The following is an 18,787-nucleotide window of genomic DNA, read 5'->3' as shown; positions in this document are numbered from 1 at the left end:
CATACTGTCTAGGATATATAAAGCTATGGTTCAATTCTCAATAAGGTCCGAACCTGTGCTCATAATAACAGCACTCAACCACTTGAGCCATACCTCTAAGTTTTTTTGTTTTTTGTTTTTATTCTGGTCTTAGGGCTTAAAACTCAGGTCCTGGGTGGTGTTGTCTTTTAGCTTTTGTGATGAGCCACAACTCTACCTCCAGCTATCTGAGGTAGCTACTGGAAATCAGAATCCTTTGTACAACTACTTTAAAGGTAATAAAAATAAGACAGGCACCAGTGTTTTGAGCCTATAACCCTAGTTACTCAGGAGGCTGAGATCTGAGGATCATGATTCAAAGCCAGCAGCAGAAAATTCATCTTCAATTAACTACCAAAAGAAGCTGGAAGTGGAGGTAGGGTTCAAGTAGTAAAGCACTAGCCCTGAGCACAAAAGCTTAGGGACAGCCCTGGCCCTGAGTTCAAGCCCCAGAACCAACACTCCCCCCCCCCCCCATCTGCAAAAAAAAAAAAAAAAAGATAATACAAAACATTATAAAAGAAATTAAGTTTTTACCTGCAGTATCAAAAAGTCCAAGAGTATATGGCTCTCCACCAATCATAACCGTGACTGCATAGTTGTCAAAAACCTAAAAATTTTAAAAGATACTTTGTTAATATGTAAAGGGCTACAGTAGCTCAGAAAGGGATGAGGCAATTCCTAAGCAATTATTTGCTTCTTAAGATTTAACATTAGTGTATCTTTCTTATACAGTCAAAACATCGAACTAAGCCCTTTGGTGAGTTGAATGGTTGCTGGGAAGAGGGACAGAGGATTTGTCCTGGGATGTATGCTCTATCACAGCAGCCTAGATAAAGAGCCACAGAAGTAGTAGAGGTATCACAATAGTGAGTCCTCAAGCTACAGATAATGATACTTAGGTATGAAATTTCTGTGTCAATGTTCAATCTGTATTTCTTCATAGAGCTTCCTTTTAATCTAGAATTAAAATCTCCTAGATTCATGATAATCTTGTTTTTCCTTACAGGGTCCCAGAAAGAACCTTGTTGCAAACAATCCCATGTGAGACAAATAAAGCAATCCAGGAAAGTGTCCAAGAAAAGGCTCACAGATTATTTGTTAAGAATTCCAAGAATAACATTTGTATTGGGCTTGGAAGTGTTACTCAGTAGTAGAGCACTTGCCTGGCATATGCAAAACTTGGGCTTGTTCTCCAGCACAAAATAATAAATTCATGTAAAGAAGAAACCACATGATCTCTAAGGCTTCTTCTTTGACTAACTGCTTTATTTATAATTAGATCATAAAACACTTAACAAACTCAATATATGCTACTATTGGTTATACTAAGTTATTTGTGAAAGTGGGAGATGATAGTGCTAATGGAAAAGACTCATCACACTAATTCATGGATTCCTTTGAATCACTTTGGAATCAAAAGGCAATGTCTTTAGATACAACTGTAGTTTTGTCCATTTGCAATTAAATTAATTTTTTTAATAATTGAGACTTTTTTTTTAAAGAACAGTGTTTTCTACCATGGAAAAGTGTACTGCATTTGAAGATCAGTCTTGCTTATTAACCTTTTAGCTAGCTACTTTTAACTTCTGGTTCATGTTTTTATGCCTTGCAAACAAAGATGGAAACAGGGTAAAAAGGAAATGATAGTTAAAAGTCAGTACTTGTTAACAAGAACCATAAGAGAAAAGGAAAAAGAAGAAGAGGGGGAGGAGGAGGAGGAGGAGGAGGAGGAGGAGGAGGAGGAGGAGGAGGAGGAGGAGGAGGAGAGGGGGGAGGGTGCTTTTAAGGTCTCAAACTACATGTTTTCTTTTTTTTTTTGGACTGGTCCTAGGCACTGTCCTTGAGCTTTCTGTGCTCAAGGCTAGCACACTCTACCACTTGAGCCACAACTCCGCTCCACCCTTATGTGGTTAACTAGGGATAGAAGTCTCACGGACCTTCCTGCCTGGGCTGGCTCCCAACCATGATCCTCAGATCTCAGCCTCCTGAGTAGTTAGGGTTACAGGTTTGACCCAAAAGTGCCCAGCTACAAGTTAATTTCTTAAGTCATGCTCAAGAAAATAGACTCAAAAACAGCCTTCATTTACAACCTACATTTTACATGTATATAACCCTACATTTACAACTATATTATAGGACTGGACAGAGAAGCAGAAAAAATCTCAAAGTGGGACTGTGAAGGTGGCTCAGTGGTAGAGTGCTTGCCTTGCATGCATGAGGCTCTGGGTTTGATTCCTCAATACCACATAAGCAGAAAACGCTGGAGGTGGCGCTATGGCTCAAGTGGTAGAGTACTACTCTAGAGCTGAAGAGCTGAGGACAATGCCCAGGGCCAGAGTTCAGGCCCCATGACTGGCCAAAAAGAGAGAAGGGGAGGGGGAGGGGGAAGGGGAGGGGGGAGGGGGAGGGGGGAGGGGGGAGGGGGAGGGGGAGGGGGGAGGGGAAAGGGAAAGGGAAGGGGAAAAGGAAGGGGAAAGGGAAGGAAAGGAGAAAAATCTCAAAGCAACAGTGGGGGCATCTATATAGTTCAAGCTACGCTGGAGAATAAAGTAGGAGGATCACTTAACCCCAGAGTTGAAGGCCAGCCTAAGCAACTTAGTGAGACTTCATTTCAAAAAATGAACAAATACCAAAATTCAACTTAAAAGAAGAAAGAAAAAGAATCAGAAAAGTTATGGCTCACTCCAGGTTTTTATGCTAGTATTTGATTACTTAACTGTCAAAACCAAGTTAGACTTAAAGTCAATCCTCATAAGAGATAAATAATATGTATCATCCTTCACAGCTCTAAATTTCTATCCTTCTACAAATGAAAACTTTCAATTCGTGGATGGGCACAAATACGCATTTCACACCAATTCCATTCCCATAATAATTTAAATAGGTACTATGAATAGATTACTCACTTCACTGTCATTTATCTGACTTATCAGGCTCATTTAAAAAAACGTATTTTAAGCCGGGCGCTGGTGGCTCACGCCTATAATCCTAGCTACTCAGGAGGCTGAGATCTGAGGATCACGGTTCAAAGCTAGCCCGGGCAGGAGAGACCATGAGACTCCTATCTCCAATAAACCACCAGAAAACCGGAAGTGGCGCTGTAGCTCAAGTGGTAGAGCGCTCGCCTTGAGCTGAAGAGCTGAGGGACAGCGCCCAGGCTCAGAGTTCAAGCCCCACGACCGACAGAAAAAAAAAAAAAACGTATTTTAAGCTGGGCACCAGTGGCTCATGCCTGTAATCCTAGCTACTTAGAAGGCTCAGGTCTGAGGATCACGATTCAAAGGCAGCCCAGGCACAAAAGTCTGTGAGATTCTTATCTCCAACTAACCACTCAGAAAACTGGAAGTAGCACTGTGGCTCAAGTGGTAGAGTGCTAGCCTTGACCTGCAGAGCTGAGGGACAGTGTCCAGGCCCAGAGTTCAAGCCCCATGACCCACCAAAAAAAAAAAAAGTATTCTAGCCAGGCATCACTGGCTCCAGCTGCTCAGGAGGCTGAGACGTGAGGATCATGATTCAAGCCAGCCCAGGCAGAAAAGTCTGTAAGACTTTTACGTCCAATTAACCAGCAAAAAGCTAGAAGTGGAGTCAGTCACTGGTGGTTCATGCTTGAATTCCTAGCTACTCAGGAGGCTCGGATCTGCCAGAAGGAAAAGACCATGAGACTCACCTCTAACTACCAAAAAAGCAGGAAATGGGCCTGTGGCTCAAGTAGTAGTGTACTACTAGCAAAGAAAGAAGGAAAGAAGAGAGAAAGAGAGAGAGAAAGAGAGAAAGAGAGAAAGAAAGAAAGAGAGAAAGAGAGAAAGAAAGAAAGAAAGAAAGAAAGAAAGAAAGAAAGAAAGAAAGAAAGAAAGAAAGAAAGAAAGAAAGAAAGAGAAAAAGAAAGAGAAAAAGAAAGAGAAAAAGAAAGAGAAAAAGAAAGAAAGAGAAAAAGAAAGAAAGAGAAAAAGAAAGAAAGAGAGAAAGAAAGAAGGAAAGAGAAAGAGAGAGAGAGAGAGAAAGAAAGAAGGAAGGAAGGAAAGGAAAGAGGAAGGAAGGAAGGAAAAAGCAAGCAAGTAAGCAAGCAAGCAGGCACTGAAAAAAAAAAATCGAAAGTGAAGCTGTGCTCAAGTTGTAATACAACACCAGCCTTGAGTGAAAAACATCAGGAAGACAGTGCCAGGTCCTGAGTTCAAGCCCTAGTACTGGGCATGCATGTATGCACACATACATACATACCTGCATAACCTACATACATGTACATAACACACATAAAATATAATGGAGTAATTTTAATACTAAAGTACAAGATCTACGTAACAGCCTAAGTCCCTTGCAACTTCAAAAATCTCTATAAATCTTCTTCCTGTACTCCTGAAGCTAACTCATCACTCTTACCCTGCAACACTAAAAATGGATACTTCCAACTGAACATAATTACCAAATATTTAGTCTATGTTCACCTGCCTGATAAAACTCCTACATCTCTCTGGGGTAACCTAAAGTATTCATACACTTCCTTCTCACTTCCAAAGAGGATTAGTCCCACATTTATCAAGTTACAAACCCTACAATGGCTCGGTCTCTTCAGACCATCCCAACTACTCTCAGTACTGAAAGGACATGTTATGCATTGTTCATAATTCCACTGGGTTGATCAAGGGGTAAGACTCCCAAAGGCTGTATTTTGATTACAAAATAGGTCTTCTCTTCGCTGTTCCTAGGTCCTTGTTTGGAGCTCCTTTACGGTTACAGGGAACAGCTCCATTAAGTAAATGGAGACACACCACTTTCTCTGAAGTTATAAAACACCTTCATCCCAGGAGGCACCAGGGGGAAAAAAATTCTTGAATTCTAAGATGTACAGCATAGTTCTTCAAACTGAGAACAGCATTTTTTTTTTTTGGTTGGTCGTGGAGCTTGAACTCTGGGCCTAGGCCCTGTCCCTCCGCTCTTCAGCTCAGGCTAGTGCTCTACCACTTGAGCCACAGCGCCACTTCTGGCTTTTTCTGTTTATATAGGGCTGAATAATCAAACCCAGGGCCTCATGAATGCAAGGCAAGCACTCTACTACTGAAGCACCTTCCCAGCCCAACAGCATTCTTCAGAATCTTATCTACTGGAGTTTTGACTTCCAGCACCTCTTGCAAATCCTTGTATCACCCTTTTCCACTGATTCTCAGCTGTTAAAATGAATATAATTTGTCCATAAATGGTCAAGATCTTTAAACATAGGAAACAAAGACAGAAAGAAAATTTTCAATACACACAGAGAAAGTTTTCAAAAGTTATCAAATGCTACATTCACTAATAGAGGGGAAGCATTTATACTTACAGTTGGTACATATTCAGATGGAAATTTATTTGTTGTATAAGATATCAGGAGACATGTTTTACCAACAGCACCATCGCCCACAACTACACACTTAATTGTCTGCATGGCAGAAATAGTTTTGTATCCACTTTAAATAATTCAAAGTTGATGATGACCTACAAAAGAAGATTTAAGATATTTATTTTATGTATGTGGAGATATACATACACATATATGTAGTTTTTCTCCTTTAACTAGCAAAAGGTTTCATTAACAGCATATAATAGAATTAGAAATGACTACTATGGCTGAAAGGGTCTAAAAGGAGAAAGTCTGATACTCAAAGTCACAATAACAAGGTCAAATTTCTAAGTTTCTGATTCCTGGTTGTTTCAACTTCTAAAAAGCCCAAAGTGGGGCAGTATATTTCTTTGTACAACAAAAGCATATGCAGCTTGGCAAGTAATATTGTGAAACCTTTCCTTCATATGTACACACATATACATACACATACACACACATATATGTGCACCTGTATGTGAAACATCACAAATCAAGAGCTGCTTTACTTAGAGCTTCAGGAATATGGTCTATAAACAAGCAAAGCACATTTCTACCACCCCATTCCAAATATGAGTAACCTGAGGAACTCGCCTCAACAGCTGTTGGAACATCAAGTTGCCTAGTTCACTAGTTCAATATTCATGAATATTGAGGGTACCTTGAAATAATTATTGGCCTTTTTCTTTTGATAGCACTGGGGTTTGAACTCAGGGCCATGCTTTCTAGGCCTACCATTTGGTAGATTGTCTATCATATGAATCCCATAATCAGCCTTTTTAGTTATCTTTCGGATATAGTCTCAGGGCTCAGACTTTTTACCCTTAACAGCTTACAACCACAATCCTCCTACCTATGCCTTACACAGGGCTAGGACTAGAAATATGTATGACCCTGACTTATTTGTTGGGATAAGGTCTCACTAACTTTTTGCCTGAACTGGCTTTGAACTGTAATAAGACCGCCTGCTCCTGAGTAGCTAAATTTACCAGTGTGAATTACTGTATCCAACTCATCAGCAGCCATTTCCCTCAAAACTTTGAGCCAGGCACCAGTGGCTCACACCTGTAATCCTAGCCACTCAGGAAGCTGAAATCTGAAGATTGTGGTTCAAAGCCAGGCCAGCCAAGAAAGCCCACGAGTCTTCTCTCCAATAAACTACTCAGAAAAAGCCAGAAATAACTGTGGTTCAAGTGACAGAGTAGTAAGTAGCCTTGAGCACAAAGAGGCTCAGGGACAGTGCCCAAGCCTTGAGTTCAAACCCAAGGGCGAGAAGGAGGGAAGGAGTGAGGAAGGGAGGAAGGAAGAGAGGGAGGGAGGGAGGGAAATTAGGGTAAAAAGAATCTTAGAGAGCCAGGCACCATTAGCTCATGCCTGTAATCCTAGCTACTCAGAAGGCTGAGATCTGAGGATCAAGGTTTGAAGCCAGCCCTGTCAAGAAAGTCCAGGAGACTCTTATCCCCAATAAACCACCAGAAAACTGGAAGTGGCGCTGTGGCTCAAGTGGTAGAACACTAGCCTTGCGCTGAAGAGCTGAAGGGCAGTGCCCAAGCCCAGAGTTTAAGCCCCATGGCCGACAAAAAAAAAAAAAAAAAAAATCTTAGATTCAATTATACTTCAAAAGTGTGTGTGTGTGTGTGTGTGTGTGTGTGTGTGTGTGTGTGTGTGGTAACTTTGTGAACTGTTAAATGAACACAAAAATTGTATCATAATTGCTAATTGTATCATAATTGCTAATGCAGCAATCAGGAGGCAGCCCTGAGTTCAAACCTCAGTAGTCTGGGGCAGGAGTTCAAACCTCAGGAGTCAGGGGCATAACAAAAGAATGTGAAACTACATAAGGGAACTGTTAATTTTTTCAGTATTTAAAAGAAAAAAAAAAAAAAAAGAAACTACATAAGGGATTAGTTAGGGATGGGTAATCAGAGGAACTATATATACTCTCACATTACTCATCAAAACTGTCTGGATTAGAAATGGTGATTTAGCTCAATGGGAGAGTTCTTGTCTAGTACAGACATACTGTTTGATCCCCAGTAACAACAACAAAATTCCTTTAGCTGGGCCCTGGCGGCTCATACCTGTAATCCTAGCTACTAGGGAGGCTGAGATCTGGGGTTCTTGGTTCAAAGTCAAGTCTGAGATTCTTATCTCCAATTAACCACCAGAAAACCAGAAGTGGCGCTGTGGCTCAAAGTAGTAGAGTGCTAGCCTTGAGCAGAGAAACTCAGAGACAGCACCTATATGAAGGCTCCTAAGGTGGTAGAATGGAAATTTTAACCCAAGTCATCCAACTCTCAAGTCTACTCTTAAATCTTTCATCACACTTCCTCTACTTAAGAAATGGCATTAATGAAAACAAGTATAAGCCGGGCGCTGGTGGCTCATGCCTGTAATCCTAGCTACTCAGGAGGCTGAGATCTGAGGATCGTGGTTCAAAGCCAGCCCGGGCAGGAGAGACCGTGAGACTCCTATCTCTAATAAACCACCAGAAAACCGGAAGTGGCGCTGTAGCTCAAGTGGTAGAGTGCTAGCCTTGAGCTGAAGAGCTGAGGGTCAGCACCCAGGCCCAGAGTTCAAGCCCCACGACCGACCAAAAAAAAAAAAAAAACAAGTATAATCACTGCATTAAACTGGCAACTACAGGCCCAAGAGAGTTGCCAGCAACCAAAAGCGGAAGTCAAGGGGGGAAAAAAGGAAGTAAAAAGTAGGAGTTAAGTTCACTTCCTGTTTCTTCACCTTGCAGAAAACTGCTGAATATTATTGGAAGGGAGGCAAGAAGACAGAATTACTAAGAGTTTGCTCTTCCCTTTTCTATTTCTCTACAAATCTTCCCCTTTTGGGGGGTGAGGGGTGTCAGTAATGGGGCTTTTGAACTCAGGGCTTGAACACTGTCCCTGAGCTCTTTTGATCAAGGCTAGATCTCTACCACTAAGAGCCACAGCTCTTCTTCCAGTTTTCTGGTGTTTAAATGGAGATAAGAGTCTCATAGACCTTCCTGCCTGGGCTGGCTTTGAACTGTGATGCCCAAATCTCAGCCTCCAGGATTACATAAACCTAGCACCCAGCAAGCCTTCCATTTTTTAGGCTTTCTAACCTGACGCTCAACAATTTGTTGGAAACTGATTGTGGGTACCTTGCTAGATTCTGGAGTCTCACTGGCTATAACAATATGCCACTTTAATCTTCATGTGACTCCATCATCCCTTGTCTAAATATGAAGACTGCAATATGTAACCTTCATAAATGACTAATTATTTTTTTTTGGTAGGTCATGGGGCTTGAACTCTGGGCCTGGGTGTTGTCCTTCAGCTCTTCAGCTCAAGGCTAACACCCCTATCACTTGAGCCACTTCCAGCTTTTTCTGCTTATGTGGTGCTAAGGAATTAAACCCAGGACATCATGCATCAAGGCAAACACTCTACCACTAAGCTACCTTCCCAGCCCTAGATTTATTATTTATTATATATAAAATGCTAACATCAGCAACTTAAAGGAAACTTAAGTCAGAATATTAGTGTATCCAATGTTCCCTTCCAGTTAAAATAATATGGAACTGCTAAAGCATGAAAACTGTCATTACACCACCCAGAATGGTGGAGCAAAGTTATTTCACACCCGTAAGTAAATATTACACCTCTCTAATTGTAATCTTCATTTGCATCACTTAGAATTAGGATTGGGCAATTTACATAATGAAAAGATGATTCTGCCAGCCATAAGGGAAAAGAGCTATGAAATATCATGTATCTATCTTTCACCTTCTTTCCCAGTAATCTACCTCTATGAGACAGCAAAACTAATCCTAGTATCTTCTAAATTCCTATACCAGTCCTGGGGCTTGAATTCAGGCGCTGTCTTTGAGCTTCTGTGCTCAAGATTAGCACTCTACCACTTAAGCTACAGCTTCACTTCTGGCTTTTTTGGTAGTTTACTAGAGATTAAAAATCTCACAGGCTAGCCAGGCCACTAGTGGCTCAAACCTATAATCCTGGCTGCTCAAGAGACTGAAATATGAGGATTACAGTTCAAAGCCAGCCTGGGCAGGAAAGTTCGTGAGACCCTTATCTCCAATTAACCACCAAAAACCCAGAAGTAGAACTGTGGCTGAAAGTGGTAGAGTGCTAGCTTTGAGCAGAAAAACTCAGGGAGACAATTAAAAAACAAAGTTTCACAGGCCTTTGCCCTTCAAACAGCAATCCTCAGGCTACTCAGCCTTCTGAGTAACTAGGATTACAGCCATGAGCTACTAGTGCCCAGCTAACATTTTAGAGATCCAATTACCCTTTAACAATTTCAAAGTTAAAGTCCATGAAGCTGTATGACCTAGATCTAAAGAGCCTATTTGAACTCTGTTTAGTATCCTTATTATTGGCTGGCTCCCAACTAAATTCTACCAGAAACAACCCCTGGGAAAAGAGTTTGTACTGAGAGAGGGGAGGATCTCAACTACAGATGTGCTATGATTCTCAAGCCCCAAGGTTCATTTCAGGCAAGTGTAGCAAGTGTATAAAAAGATATGAGATTAAGTATTTGCTAACAAATGTGTCTTCCAAAAAACTGTATTTTCCTATTATTATACCCCTTACGAAATTATGTTAAGAATTACTTTAGTAATGTGTTAAGGTACAATAAAAGGGCAAGTGTGTATCTTTGTAATTCACTATGTCTTCTGTCCCCAGTTTCTAGCACAGGGCTCAAAAAAAAAAAAACAAAACTAGAAATTACTGAAAGTCTGTCTCAGTATTTACAACAATAATCACACCTGAATTTACACTAATAAGCTTAGAAGGGGCTATCTGCAAGGAAATGTGGCAGGTCACCAGAATAAGTGATTGGAGGACTGTAACTTTCAAGCTCATCCACCAAAGCCCCAGGGAGGAAAAAGGAAGAATGAAGATGGAGTTGAAGAAAACTGACCAAGGCGATCAGGAAAGCTTGTGGGTTGGTGAACTACTGAGAGCTCTCTTACCTCATAACGCTATTCTTCATAACAGAGTGCCTGCGTAGCATGCATGAAAGCCCTGGGTTCAATTCCTCAGCACCACATACACCAAAAAAGCCAGAAGTGGCGCTGTGGCTCAAGTGGTAGAGTGCTAGTTGAGCAAAAGAAGCTCAGGGACAGTGCCTAGGCTCTGAGTTGAAGCCCCAGGACTGGCAAATAAATAAATAAATTCTGATTCTGTGTGTTCTAACCAAATACTGAACCACAAAACCCTCCAGCTGGTCAGAGATGGGGGCAATACTGACCCCCATCTCTAGCTAGTGCTTTAAGTAAAGACAGTCTTGTGAAACTGAATCCTTTAATTTGTAGTTCTTAGGATTTAATTAACAGAAATGGTCACATTTCTAACCCTACTCAGGAGGCTGCGATCTGAGGATCTTGGTTTGAAGCCATCGTAGGCAGGACTCTTATCCCTGCGACCTACCCCCACCTCTCCACCAAAAAAAAAAAAAAAAAAAAAAAAAAAAACTACCAAAAAAGCCAAAAGTGGAACTGTGGCTCAAGTTGTAGAGTGCTAGCCCTGAGAAAAAAAGCTCAGGGACAAGCCGTAAGAGGTCAAGCACCAGGACCATCATCCAAAAAAAAGGGGGGGAAGCTGGGAAGGTGGCTCAGTGGTAGAGCGCTTGCCTTGCACGCATGAGGCCCTGGGTTTGATTCCTCAGCACACATAAGCAGAAAAAAAAAAAGCCAGAAGTGGCACTATGGCTCAAGTGGTAGAGCGCTAGCCTTGAGCTGAAGAGCTGAGGGACAGTGCCCAGGCCCAGAGTTCAGGCCCAAGGACAAAAAAAAAGGTATACAGAGGGAAACACATTATTTTCATAATTTGTCCCTAAAGTAACCCATTTTCATCCTTAGGATAAAACAGGACTAAAACTAGTGAATAATGTCTCAACTGTATGCCTTTTTTTTTTTTTTAAACCAATCCAACAGAACTAGACTCACTACAGAATGAAATAGAAAAAAAACAAAAACAAAAAAAGGGACCAGGTATGTTGTCCCCACCTACTTGGGAAGCAGAGAGGTAAATCGATCACAGGCCTAGGCTTTCCCCAACAAAAGCTTGAGAACTTATCTGAAAAACTAAAAGAAAAGGACTAGGGTAGGAGCCTATCAAGTGCAAGGGCCTGACTTCCATCCCTACTACTGTTAAACACTAATTAATTAACTTAAAAGATCAATAATATATTTCTCTTGTTAACCAAGGGTTAACTCAGGCCTTGCAGCATTCTAGCTCTCCCTGCATGCTCACTGCTGGTACTTCTACTACTTGAGCCACTCCCCTGCTAATATTTTGCTGGAGTGTCACAGACTATTCTGTCCAGGCTGGCTTCAAACCTTGATCATGCAGGTCTCAGCCTCTTAAATAGCTAGGAATACAAGCATAACTCTGTAAAAGCAGTGCCCAGCTTCCACTCATTTTTGAGACTCATCTATATAAACCTTTGCTATAAGCCACACTAGTAAAATATAGCCAAAATCTCTATCAACTGGCTGATCCAGAGGTAGAGTTTTTTTTTGTTTTTTGTTTTAATTTTTATTTTTTTTATTGTGAAAATACTGTACAGGGGTTACAATTACATGGGCAAGATGAGTACATTTCTTATCAAGCATTGTAGCCTCCTCCTCAGAGGTAGAGTTTAATCATCATCATGATCATCATCATCAACATCATCATCATCATCTGTCCACCTAATTAGTTTCATTTTTTTCTTTATGTGTTGTAGTTCTGGGGATCTTGCCCATAGCTGATACACAGCCATATCCTCCACTTTGTGGAGGAAAAAAGTTCATGTCCTCTTGGGCAACAAGCCTGGTAGGTACATAGACAATATACAAATAATTACCACCTCCATAGTCTTCCTTCATGATAGCACTGACAATGGATATCCTTATACATAATGTTTCCCATTCTGGCCTCCTAATTAAGGAATGGCTTCTGGGCATGTACCTAAGGAGGCAGAAGCAGAAAGCTCTCAAGTTCCAGGCAGGCTTGTGCAACATAGAAAGTCTAAGGCCAGTCTGGACTACACAGTGAGACCCTGTCTCAAAACACCAAAAAGCAAACAAACAAATGGAGGAAGAATGGCAACATAATTCTTAGTTACATTCATACATACAAAATCCATCCCTCTTAAGTTTCATATAAAAACCCAGAAACAAAAAGAGTATTTAGCTTGTTCCAGATCCCATATATGAGTTTACCACAGCTCTGAGGTCTAGACACTCTAGGGGGAATAGTACTGAAATAGTTAAGACTAACATCTATCCATCTTAGCCAGACAATACAATTAGCTGTTAGCCTAACGCCACTTAAATTACCCAATAAGATTTAGTACTTAGTCAAAGTCTCTCCTCTATACACATTATCTCTGAAAAATTTGGGATTTCTGGCCTTACAACTCAGCCTACTTCTGCTCAACTTTCCACCCCAAAATGTTACCTCTCTACGGATTCCCTAACTATGATAGCTGTCAATAATACCACAAGCAGGGCGCTAGTAGCTCATGCCTGTAAGACTAGCTATTTAGGAGGCTGAGATTTGAAAATTTCAGTTGAAAGCTAGCTATGAGACTCCTTCCTCCAGTTAACCACCAAAAAGCTGGAAATGGAGCTATAGTTAAATAGTAGAGCACTAACATTGAACAAAAAGGCTCAGAGACAGTACTTAAGACACTGAGTTCAAGCCCCAGAACCAACACCACACACACACACACACACACACACACACACACACACACACACACACACACACACACACACACACACACACACACACACACACACACACACACACACACACACACACACACACACCACAATTTCTTGACCTAATACTGTGGTCTGAATGTTTCTCTCCAAAATTCATGGTGAAATCCTAATCCCAGCAGTAATGACATTAGAATGTGAAGTCTTAATAGGTGGATAACCATTTATGTAATTAATATGAAGCCATCCCCCACCATAAAACAAATCTGCAAGCACTTTGAACATCTCATCTCAGCTTCCAGAACTATGAGAAATAAATTTCTGTAAGGGAGAATGATAGAAGGGTAATGACTGATTGGGATACATTTACACACATGTTAAAATATCACAATGAACCTCTTTCCTTGTACAATAATGCAAATTTGTTGTTCTTCTAATCCATAATGTTTTGCTATTAGCAGCCCAAATCTATTGACGATAGCTACCAAGACAAGGCTATTGTTGGTTCTCAAAAGTATCTCATTTAGGTCTCTATGCTCTAGCTATACAGGTCTCTTTATGTCTTCAAATATGCCAGGCCCTGTCCTGCCTTCAGGTCTTTAACACTACTTGTCAGGTACAATGTACATATCAATACTGTTTGTTAGGTACACACAATGAAATCCTAGCTACTCAGGAGGCTGAAATGTGAGGACCAAGATTTGAAGCCAGGACAGGAAAATCCATGAAGACTCTTATCTCCAATTAACCACCAAAAAGCCCAAAGTGGAGCTGAGGCTCAAGTGGTGGAGCGCTAGCCTTGAGTTAAAAATCTAAAGAAACAAATATGCCAGGCCCCAAGTTCAAGTCCCAGGACAGGCACAAAAATGAATGTTCCTCATTGTTTTCTGCTATTTTATTTTTTAAATATTGCAAAGCAAGGAGTTTAATAGAGAGGATACACCATTAAAGGAAAACAATAGGCTTCAGCTAAATTGCTAAAGAGCCAGGTTAGAGCCCAACACTTCCAACTCCCATGCAGGAAATGACTCCCTTCTCTCTCTTTTTTTTTTTTGTCCGTCGCGGGGCCTGAACTCTAGGCCTGGCCACTGTCCCTCAGCTCTTCAGCTCAAGGATAGTGCTCTACCACTTGAGCCACAGGGCTACTTCCGGCTTTTTCTGCTTATGTGGTGCTGAGGAATCCTCCAACCCAGGGCTTCAGGCATGCAAGGCAAGCACTCTACCACTGAACCACCTTTCCAGCCCCTTTTCTCATTGCTTTTAAAGTGACTGATTTGTCATCCATTCAGATCTCAGCTCCAATCATGGTGTCCTCAGAAAGTACTCTCCTGACAACACAATCCCGAGTACTAGCTACCTCCTCCCTTACACTTATCATATTACCCTGGTTATGACCTCCTTTTATGGCCCTAACCTATAATTGTACCATTTGTAATTGTGCAGTAAATGAGACAGTAAAATAAAATGAGGAAATCTCCAATGAGTCCATAAAGGCAAGAACCCTGATATATGCTCAGAAAAGTGTTCACTATCCATGAATAGGTATTCACTCACTGAGTGAATCATACAACAGTTGTGCTTTTCTTGTTTTGAGACAGGAGCTCTCTATGGAGCCTAGTCTCAAATTCACAATCCTCCTGCTTCAGCCTCTGGATTACTGGGATTATGGGCATGTGCCACCACAACAAGCTGTCATGCTAATTTTATTTATATGTGCTTGCATAATTTCTAACTGATTTTAAGCCCAGAAAGGGGGGGGGGGCCCCCACTGGGAATGTGGTTTAGTGGTACAATGCTTGCCTAGCATGTATGAAGCTCTTGGTTCGATTCCTCACTACCACATAAAGTGGCACTGTGGCTCAAGTGGTAGAGCACTAACCTTGAGCACAGACAGGCTCAGGGACAGTGCCCAGACCCTAAGTTTAAGCCCCAGGACTGGGGGAAAAACAAATGGACCATTTTTTTAAAATCTCCTCCTAAGATGCCTAATATAATAGTGAGCCATACATTAAGGGAAAAAAGAAAAAGGAGTTGGGGACATGGCTCAACTGCTAAGGAACCAGCCTTAAGCAGCAAAAGCTAGCAAAAGTGTACAGCCCTGAGTGCAAGTCCAAGTACTGGCACAAACAAAAAGGGGGAAGGAGGCTGGGAATGTGGCTTAGTGGTACATGCATGCATGAAGCCCTGGGTTCGATTCCTCACTACCACATAAACAGAAAAGGCTGTAAGTGGCACTGTAACTCAAGTAGTAGAGTGCTAACCTTGAGCACAGAGCGGCTCAGGGACAGTGCCCAGGCCCTAAGCCCCAGGACTGGCAAAAAAAAAGTTAATGACTTTTTTTTTTTTTTTTGTCGGTCATGGGACTTGAACTCTGGGCCTGGGTGCTCTCCCTGAGCTCTTCAGCTCAAGGCTAGGGCTCTACCACTTGAGCCACCACGCCACTTCCGGTTTTCTGAGTGTTTTATTGGAGACAAGAGTCTCATGGAGGGCTGGGAAGGTGGCTCAGTGGTAGAGCACTTGCCTTGCATGCATGAGGCCCTAGGTTCAATTCCTCAGCACCACATAAGCAAAAAGAAGAAAGCCGGAAGTGGCGCTGTGGCTCAAGTGGTAGAGCGCTAGCCTTGAGCTGAAAAGCTGAGGGACAGCGCCCAGGCCGAGTTCAGACCCCATGACCAGACAAAAAAAAAAAAAGAGTCTCATGGACTTTCCTGCCCGGGCAGGCTTTGAACCGTGATCCTCAAATCTCAGCCCCCTGAGTACCTAGGATTACACGTGTGGGCTACCGGCGCACAACCAAAGTTAATGACTTTTAAAATGATTTAGTTGAGGTGGCTCAGTGGTAGAGTGCTTGCCTTGCATGCCTGAGGCCCTGGGTTCAATTCCTCAGCACCACATAAGCAAAAAGAAAAAAGCCGGAAGTGGCCCTGTGGCTCAAGTGGTAGAGCTGAAGAGCTGAGGGACAGCGCCCAGGCCCAGAGTTCAGGTCCCATGACCGGGCACCCCCCCCCAAAAAAAAAAAAAAGATTTTGTCTTTTCTGTCTTCTTTGTTTATATGTCTTCAGGAATGTAAAGGTAGGCACAGAAATGGAGGGATGAAGGGTAAACAAATGCAGCAATGGTACTCACTGGACCCTACCTTGAAAATGACTATACAACTTATGGGTAGGATGGGAAGGAACAATTGGGAGACAGCAAGGGAAGGGGTGACATTCTAAAGGAAATGTACTATGTACTCTTTGCCTTACTTATGTAATTATAACCCCTCTATTTTTAGCATTTTCAAATAAAAACTGGAGAGGGGGGAAAAAAAGAACTTTTTTAGGGGCTGGAGATGCCTAGCATGTATGGGATCCTGGATTTGATTCCCCAAGCACTTAGGGGGAAAACTTGTTTTCCTTTTTTTTTTAATCTCATTTCCACTTCTAAGTGTGTGATCCTGGCAAGTTATCTCACCCTTATATTTTTTTTCTGATGTACAAAATAACATCTATGCTGGCAGCAGTGTCTCATGCCTATAATCCTAGCTATGCAAGAGGCTGCGATCTGAGGACTGCAGTTCAAAGCCAGATGTAGAAGTCTGTGAGACTATTATCTCCAATTAACCACCAAAAAGTCAGAAGTGGGGTTGTGGCTCAAGTGATAGAGTGTTAGCCTTGAGTAAAAAAAAAACCTCAGGGATAGCACAAGGCTCTGAGTTCAAATCCTAGGACCAGCACAAAAATAAATAATATCTAATTCTCAAAACTGCTTTAAAGATAAATGAGCTAGGGACTGGGGAGGTAGCTTAGTAGTAGAGTACTTGCCTAGCATACATGAAGCCCTGGATTCAATTCCTCAGTACCACATAAACAGAAAAAGCCAGAAGCATCGCTGTGGCTCAAGTGGTAGAGCCTTGAGCAAAAGAAGCTCAGAGACAGTGCCCGGGCCCTGAGTTCAAGCCCCAGGACTGGCAAAAAAATAGATAAATGAGCCAATGCATATAAAGCAACTAGTATACATAATTGACACCTGTTATGTCCAATTAAAACTCGGAGAAACCAAAATTAGCCCTATGACAAAGACCTGTAACTACTGCTGTTAAATAGAAGCATCTAAACACTATAAATAAGAGGAAACTCAGAGCCAGGTGCCAGTGGCTCACTCATAGCTGTAATCCCAGCTACTCACTGAGGATGGCAGTTCAAAGCCAGCCAAGAGCAGGAAAGTCTGTGACTCTTATTGCCCCCCCCCCCCAAAAAAAAAAACAGAAATAGCACTGTGAGTCAAGTGATAGAGCACTAGCCTTAGGCACAGAGACTCAGGGACAGCGCCCAGGGCCTGAGTTCAAGCCCCAGACAAAAAAATAAAATAAAAAAGGAACTCCGAAATATCCCTGCTTCTACTTGACATCAACACTTTCAGAAATACTCTGAACTTACAAAGCAGTTTAAATATCACATGTGCCTTGGCTACAGGGAGGAGGAACATTACCTAAAGGTTGTAACTCACTTATATTTGAAGAAGAGATAAAACATTAATCACTATAAACAACAGCAGGATATTTAAACACATATTATAGCAATAAAGTAGATAAGATAGGAAGTTGGCCTTGAAAGGCTTTCAAGACATTTCAGTAATCAACTGCCAAAAAGTACTATAATGCTCATCCTACATCACTGAGTGTGTTAGTGTTTCTAAGCAGAACAGGTTAACACTTGTAAGTGCAGTCATCTCTGATTACTACAAATTTACATTATACAAATGCCATAGGTGTTCAGGAGTAATAAATATGAAAGAATAAATCTCTACTCAGATGATGTATCAGGAAAAAGGCTGCCAAGTAAGAGAAACAACAACAAAGGAAAGAATTTGAATCACAGACTCCAAAATCTAGGCAAATAAACATTAACATGGATGAGGAACAGAAAGGTACAACTTCTTTCATGTCCATGAACAATAGATTTTTGTTGTTTTTTAGGAATAGCAATATTGTACTTGTATTCCAAGGTAGACTGTCAAAACTATCCCTAATAAAGTTTAAAAAAAAAAAAAAAAAAACAAGCTAAAAACAGTAATAGGGCCTGGTAGGGTGGCTCAGTGGTAGAGCACTTGCCTTGTATGCATGAGGCCCTGGGTTGGATTCCTCAGCACCACATAAGCAGAAAAAGCCGGAAGTAGCCCTGTGGCTCAAGTGGTAGAGCACTAGCCTGGAGCTGAAGAGCTGAGGACAGTGCCTAGACCCAGAGTTCAAGCCCCAGGGCCAACAAAAAAAGGAAAGTACTGGGCTGGGAAGGTGCCTCAGTGGTAGAGCGCTTGCCTTGCATGCCTGAGGCCCTGGGTTCGATTCCTCAGCATCACATAAGCAAAAAGAAAAAAGCCAGAAGTGGCGCTGTGGCTCAAGTGGTAGAGCTCTAGCCTTGAGCTGAAGAGCTGAGGGACAGCACCCAGGCCCAGAGTTCAGGCCCCATGACCGGACCCAAAAAAAAAAAAAAAAGTACTGTAATAATCCAAGACAAAATGAAGGTCTACACTGGGGTAGGCACATGGAAATGGAGACAAAACAGGTGATCACATTGAAGGTGGAGGGCCTGTGTAAGGAAGAGTAAATTCGGAGGAAGTTTTATAGTCTGGGAAATTAGAAGAGAGGTTTGTATCTTAAACTGAAGAAATTAGAAGAATCTTAATTAAGAACAGGCCTGATTCTTGTTTTGTTTTTTTTTTTT

The 18,787-nt window shown here is 41.7% G+C and overlaps 1 protein-coding gene across 1 annotated transcript in view; it reads right to left on the bottom strand.

The window, feature by feature from the left end:
- Positions 1 to 18,787, bottom strand: part of Cdc42 (cell division cycle 42) — a 43,252-nt gene that overhangs the window by 10,874 nt on the left and 13,591 nt on the right. The window contains exons 2-3 of the mRNA XM_042688464.1: positions 5,336 to 5,490; positions 556 to 628 (exon numbers count right to left, since the gene is read on the bottom strand). Of these exons, the coding sequence (XP_042544398.1) occupies positions 556 to 628; positions 5,336 to 5,440 (178 nt within the window). The 5' untranslated portion in view covers positions 5,441 to 5,490. The remainder of the gene's footprint in view (positions 1 to 555; positions 629 to 5,335; positions 5,491 to 18,787) is intronic.

Source organism: Dipodomys spectabilis, unplaced genomic scaffold (assembly GCF_019054845.1).
Source record: "Dipodomys spectabilis isolate Male_0828 unplaced genomic scaffold, ASM1905484v1 ptg000118l, whole genome shotgun sequence".
Classification (NCBI taxonomy): Eukaryota; Metazoa; Chordata; class Mammalia; order Rodentia; family Heteromyidae; genus Dipodomys; species Dipodomys spectabilis.
Note: the sequence above shows the minus strand (reverse complement) of the source record. Positions and strands in the feature narration are given on the sequence as shown.